This window comes from Quercus suber, unplaced genomic scaffold (genome assembly GCF_002906115.3).
Source record: "Quercus suber isolate HL8 unplaced genomic scaffold, Cork oak 2.0 scaffold_1281, whole genome shotgun sequence".
In the NCBI taxonomy this organism is placed as follows: domain Eukaryota; kingdom Viridiplantae; phylum Streptophyta; class Magnoliopsida; order Fagales; family Fagaceae; genus Quercus; species Quercus suber.
In genome coordinates this window covers 29,798-36,908 of record NW_027070672.1, presented here as the reverse complement: position 1 = coordinate 36,908, position 7,111 = coordinate 29,798, and the positions used below count along the sequence as shown (strand labels likewise).

The 7,111-nt window shown below is 30.3% G+C and overlaps 1 protein-coding gene across 1 annotated transcript in view; it reads left to right on the top strand.

Moving 5' to 3' along the window:
• Positions 1–6,326: 6,326 nt before the first annotated feature.
• Positions 6,327–7,111, top strand: part of LOC136065890 (probable cytokinin riboside 5'-monophosphate phosphoribohydrolase LOGL1) — a 3,547-nt gene continuing 2,762 nt past the window's right edge. The window contains exons 1-4 of the mRNA XM_065769692.1: positions 6,327–6,599; positions 6,697–6,794; positions 6,995–7,025; positions 7,095–7,109. Of these exons, the coding sequence (XP_065625764.1) occupies positions 6,504–6,599; positions 6,697–6,794; positions 6,995–7,025; positions 7,095–7,109 (240 nt within the window). The 5' untranslated portion in view covers positions 6,327–6,503. The remainder of the gene's footprint in view (positions 6,600–6,696; positions 6,795–6,994; positions 7,026–7,094; positions 7,110–7,111) is intronic.

Below are 7,111 nucleotides of genomic sequence, written 5' to 3'. Positions count from 1 at the left end.
AAAAAAAATCAATTAACTTATTTTATTTAGTTTTTAGATTTTATCTATGACACTTATAGAAAAAAGCTAGATAAATTGTTTCCAAACAGACATTGAATCAACCACGTTCTAGTAGTCTCATTTAAAAAAGAAAACATGTTTTAGTGTCTTAAAACTAATTTATTGAGTGAACAAAATTAAAATTCAAGCCAAAGGAGGATAAGTAAATTAATTAGGAACAATATGCATGGAGGAATGTTAAGAGTTTTATAACTTAATGACATTACCTTAATGTGGCGTTTGGTACAGGATAATGTTTTAGGATTCTTAAGAATGTTTAAAGATTCTCATGTTTTGTTGCAAATCATGCTAGGGAATTCGATGCTAGGAGAATCTGGATTCCCCCCTTAAACCCCTCTTAGTAGGAATGTGGATTCCCTTTAAAACAGGTGGGAATCCAGATTCCCAAGCTTAAAGGAAATTGTATTTTTTATAAATTAACAATTTTAACCCTTTTTTTTTAAATGACTTGGTAGTTCACATTCAAATCTAAAGATATAATGGGAAAAATAAATAATTCATTTAAGATTCCTGGAAATAAACCAAATATAGAAATAATTACATTCTTAGAAATGTGATTCTTAAGAATCACATTCTTAGGAATCTGGATACCATGAGTAATGTGGATTTCCCCGTATCAAACGCCACATAATTCTCTCTTTAGGAAGAACTTAGATTTGAATAATTGAAACCTCCTCTGCCCACTTGTTGTAAGGGAGAAAAGAAAGGGAAAAAAAAAACATGGAGAAGCATTTTTTAAAATCATCTTTTGTGCTTAAACGTGCATGTGGGGAAAAAAACCTTAAAAAAAATTTGAAATTTGTAAGTACAGAGAATTTAAAAATTCTTGGAACTCCTTGATTGCATGAATCTTGTATTGCACAAAATAAGTCATGGACCAATAGTCATTGAAAAGGACCCAAAAAAGGTAGCCAAAATTTCCCGGGGGAGAAAAACCTTATGAATTTTTTTTTGAAATTTGTAAGTACTACAGAATTTAAAAATTCTTTTTTTGAGAAGGGAATTTAAAAATTCTTGAATTCCTAGATTGCATGAATCTTGAGTTGCACAAAATAAATCATGGACCAATAGGCCATTGAAAAGGACCCAAAAAAGGTTAGCTAGCTAAAATTTTCCTGCCTCCATAACTTTCACATTCTTTTCCTACAAATATTGATTTTTCTCAAAATCTATAATGGAACCACCAACCAACATAATTCAACGACGTGATTCTGATTGATGTAACATCGCATTCACATGGGATCATTCACGGTCGAAACCATTTTTATTTTATAAGCCACTCAATATTTTGTGAAAAATCACTGTGAATTTTTGTTTTATATATATAGAGTTATTGAATGGAATAATTTATAATGGCTTCATGTAGAAAGAGCATATGGGGGTAATGGGTCACACCTTCCATATAGCAGAGGACCGAGGTCCAAGAACAAAAGAATTGGTTAACTTAATTGTCTTTCTGGTTCCTACTTGTTTTAATGTGGATCTCACCAATAGCAATTGACATGATTATTGAAGCACATAATTAAGCACGAAATCCTTTGAATTAATCGGTGGTGGGCTCACATTGGCCCCCACATCATCATCACTTTTAACGCACGCTTCAATTGAAACCCCATTTTTATACCATGACCTTGCCTATCATAATTAGGTCATGGATGATGAAGTGGTCATCATTTACAAGTGTACCAAATACCCAAAAAAGGAACAAATAAGTGGGTACAGGACTTGTAAAAGAAGGCTTTTTTTTTAATATTTTATTTGATATATATATATATATATATTAATTATAATAGAATTTTAACTTAATACACTTATTTCATAATGATTGTTCTTATTATCAAGTAATTAAGACATCAATCAATTTTTGATATTAGCAGGATTTGAAGCTCATATCTCCCATTTGATGACAAGAAATTTTACTAGTTGAACTAACTAGAACCCACAAATTGAAAGAGAAGCTAAGCACACAGCACTACTCTCATCTCTTTTTGGAAGACTGCAATCTCTCTATTGCTCATTGTATATTTATATTTATTTAATATTGATTTGAGTTTGTCTCTAGTATATGCTATTGAGTGATTGTTTGAGAGGATTTATTTTCATTGGTCTAATTATTAGACTTAGAAAATATATTGAGTAAAAGTACATCTATATCTATAAAAAGCTAAACACAAACTAAATAAGTTGAAAATATATATATATATATATATATAACATTTGACAAATAAGTTCTAAGTTTACATGATCATAATGCCCAGTATTTTCACAAATAACAAATAGAAGACAACAATGCGCTGTAAATAATTATTTAGAACACGAAATGAGAAATTATTCACTCTTTCTGGAGGATCACATCACCTAGCTCATGTGGTCCTTAAAGAGGAGTAGATAATCTCTCAACGAAGGACATGATCATGAAAAGCCTTTCAAATGTTTAAGATCACCTTAACTATTCCCCCTTTACTTGCTTTTGAGTCTTTTGACTAGGTTTTACTAATTTCATTCTTTCTTTGACAAAGCTCAAGGTTATAGTTACCAATAATTTGTCATATATAATAAATAAAGTGTTAACGACTACATCAAGTATTTAACTTTTGAGGAAATTGTTAATATTAGTAGGTTTTTGAGTATGTGGATGATGATCTTCTTAGGTCATTACCCCCCTTAAAATCCAAGTTATGACGAAGAAAAGGGGCCTAGCTAGAGGCAATAAAGAACCATGTCATGTCAGATACTACTAGTTTATTAAGCATGATCATAAAATATAAATAACAAGCTAATTAACGTTGACGAGACTAATGATGGAAAATAGGTTAAGGAATAGAAGGTGGAGATGTCCCATGGATATATAGTAATTTTTCAATATTTCGGGACATGAATGAAACCAGGATTTTAACTTAAGAGGGGCAAAATATAAATAAATTTTTTTTTAATGAAAACTAGTATTTATTTAGTATTAACAAAAAACTAAAACTGTTACTAATTTTACAAATTCTTGTGTGATAATGAAGGCGATTAGTACCACAACATAATAAATAAATAATACCAATGCTACTACCAACTTTACTATACAAAATATTTACAAAAAGATGTGGTAATGAATTTGATTGGTGGCACATCAATAACATATAATAAATAAATTCCTTAATGACTCTTTTATTGAGTTTTTAAAAATTAATACATTAGTTTGTATGGTCTATATAGAGTAAAATATATAGTATTTGAGGCATCATTCTAATTAAATTCCTTTTACCAATTATCTATATATATAATAATAGGTAAAGCAGAGAGAAAATCCAATTAGATTTCAATTGGATTCTCAATTTTGCGCCACTTGTCCTAATCAAAACTCAAAAAAAAAATCTAATTAGATTATAAATTTGACCCCAATTTTGTGTCATGTATCTTATCTAAATTTTCTAATTTTTGTGCCCAAATAAATGATACATTAACATTTAACACGGAAGTCAAGAAAACCACAATGATAATGCTCATTAGCCTAAGCAAAAACATCTCACCTGCACACTTTTATGGAGATTATAAATTGGACTCCAAGTTTGTGTCATGTATCTTATCTAAATTTTCTAATTTTTGTGTCCAAATAAATGATGCATTAACATTTAACACGGAAGTCAAGAAAACCACAATGATAACACTCATTGGCCTAAGTAAGAACATCTCACCTGCACACTTTTATGGGTGATTTCAATAGAGTCTGGAGGTCTTGTAATCCCACAACTAGAACCAAGGAGTCCAACGAGAAAGACTATAAAGGTAAAACATCATCTCCTCCTAATTCCATATCGTCATCACATGTCTCTTCCTTTCTTAACCTCCACCAACTAGATCCACACACTGCCCTCTCCTCCTTACAGATTTCTCATAGCAAGGCTGGGTTCAAACACAATATTGAATCCCACTCTTCCTTGCTTCACACTCTCATACATTAGCGCTTCATTAGCGCCTCCAAGAAGATTCTAAGCTCAATGATTAGTTCTTATTTTTTAATAGTTTTTAGTGTGTCTGGATTAAGATTTTGTTAATTTGTTAAAAGTGAACAAAAATATAATCATATATATTATATTAAGTTGAAGTTCAATTTTAGAATTCAAATCGAATCAAATTAATTTCTAATTGTAGTTTAATTTTGTGCTATGTGTCCAATTTGATTTTTAAATGTTGGTGTTAAGTTACCTCCATTCATAATGCTCAGTGTGGAAACTGAATCTACCAAGATAAACATCTTATCATCACAATTTTGCAAGATTATTGTTTTAATCATTTTCAGGTGTGGATTTTGAGATTAAGTTGCTCACAATTGGTGGGAGAAGATTAAAGCTTATAATTTGGGACAAAGGCAACTGCTGAAATTATTTTGAATTATAGTTTCATTTTAATCTTTGATTAATGATGCTTTTGGAAGTGATAGTTTATGCTAACATGTAATCTTTCTCTTCTTTCAAGTTAGTCATTGCTTTTGGTGCATAAATAGATTGTAGAGCTATTAACAATTGATGAAAGATATGTATATATGATTTTTAGTTAGGTGAACTTTTGGATTTTAATAGAAACATTTAATCTTCTGATGTTGAAAAAACAAGAAGGTAAAATGTTCTGTAAATTTTAATTTTGTGAAACTGATCAATGGCAATTTGAAGTGTTAAAAGAGACAACAATATTGACTTCAGCTTGAAATGTACTCAAAATAAACTCAAGACCAGCGTATTAGACATGTCTATAGGGGAAAAGTGTTATCGGATAGCATCTCCACTAAAAACTGTGAATTGCAACACACTTCTGATTCCAATACGCTATTCATGTCCAATTTTATTAGAAATTTTTGAAGAAAGTTTCATTAATGTCCCTTTATATATTTTAAATAATAAAATGCAATATTCTCTTTTTTTATTCATTGTTTTATCTAATGCTATCTTATGTATGATAAACCAAAAAAAAAAAAAATACCAATAGCATTATGTAAATAATAAAATGCAATATATATTTTTCATTGTTTGATTTAATTCTATGATCTATGTGATAAACCCAAAAAAAACAAAAACAAAAAAATTGACCAATAGCATCATTACAATTAACCAGTCCCGTGCGGTAGCATGGGGTTACATACTAGTTATTATTAAAAGAAGATACACAAAATAATTATGTTTGAATTATTTGCATTTTTATTAATTTGAAAAAAAAAAAATATATTGTTACTAGGTTCCCATTATTTACCAATCAAATAAAAGTCATATTTTTCCATCCAAAACTAATAAAAGTCATATTTATCATCTAATTATATGTCACATATTTTTTGAACTAAAAAAATAGTTAGTGTTACCAAGAAAAAAAAAAGAACCAAACTTCTAATTTTAAGTCCCAAGCAATAAACAACCAAAGACGAAAGTAACTTAACAGCAAAAGTCGTTCGAAATAAAAAAAATCCAAATAATTAGTAAACATGTTTTAATGTTCATAAAAAGTAAAAAACAACACACATCCCACATAGACACACTTGATCTCACAGTGCATCGTCATAGGAATGAGATACCTAACTTTTTTTTATTGGGATCTTTTGACCAAGTTTTATTTTTTGAGGGAACCAAGTATAATTATTATAGATTTAAATTTCAAAAAATTTTATGTCTATTTTATATTTATATAATACTTTTTAAAAATTAGAATCTTTAAAAAAATTTCAAAATCCAAGCCTATAGCTCCCTTGATCTAGTTTTACTTCTGTCATTATTTTGAAGTACAGTTATATAGTATTTTCTCTCTAACGTAATAATAGAGTCCATTAATAAATTTTTAGTACAATAAGGATTTACTATTTATGTGAGAAAAGAATGTACTAAATGGTTACATAATCAAAGGCGATTAGATGAAAACATCCCACGGTTTACCAATAAAATTAAGAGAATATACATATTATTGTTCTTCCACTTCAATGGGAGTGCTTAGGGACAACATGAGCAGCACCCACACAAAAAAATAAGCTGCGTGGAAGAAGTGACCTTTTATGTGATACAAAACTAAGCAACTAGCCACCAAACACAGACACCTAATTGGATTTTGCAAATCCAAGGAAAGATGAACCTGCCCCCTGAATCACAAGGAGGTGATGAATAGTGTATATTATTGGTGCACCCACCAAATTAAAACAAATCTGATATAGAAAACAAAAGGTGGAAAAGAAAGAGAGAATCGCCTTTGACTCAAAAAAAACTTTCATACATATATATGGGCCATGAACAACATGTCTCACGTGTCACGCACGTCCTACACCTAGCATTCGTTTGTTTTAATATTATAATAATATTGTCATATTTATGTATATATCAATGTGTAGAGATGTGTAGAGGACTTGATTGTATATTGTATAGTGAATATATATTTTCTGTAGTTTTTTTTTTTTTTTTGGACTTTGGAGTGAAGAGAGAAAGATGGGTAAGTTCAAAAGGGTCTGTGTCTTTTGTGGAAGTAATTCAGGGAATAGAAAGATATTTGGTGATGCAGCTCTTGATCTTGGAAGAGAATTGGTATGTACTCTCTCTCTCTCTCTCTCTCTTATATACACACACCAACACCAACACCAATAGGTGGGTTTCAAAGATTCATTTGAGGGTTTATTTGCAGGTGGAGAAGAAGATGGATTTGGTGTATGGAGGAGGGAGTGTTGGGCTGATGGGGTTGGTTTCTCAAACAGTTTTTGATGGTGGATGTCATGTTCTAGGGTAAGGAATTCAATGGGGGAAGCAAATGAGTATTAAACTTTTACAGTTTATAGAGTTTAACAATATTTCTTTGATGTAGTTAATGTATGTGAAGGCCTCTTTCTAGTGCATATACATCCATTTACATAGACCAAGAAATTTGGTCTAATTCATGCACATCTTGTTTTTATTCTAACTTTCCTTTTTTCCTTTTTGGTTAGAGTTATCCCAAATGCACTTGTTCCACTTGAGGTATGAACATCAACATCTCTCTCAATCTCTCTCGTGTGGATGTGATTACTAATTATGACTTGCTCTCAGATATCTGGCCATGCAGT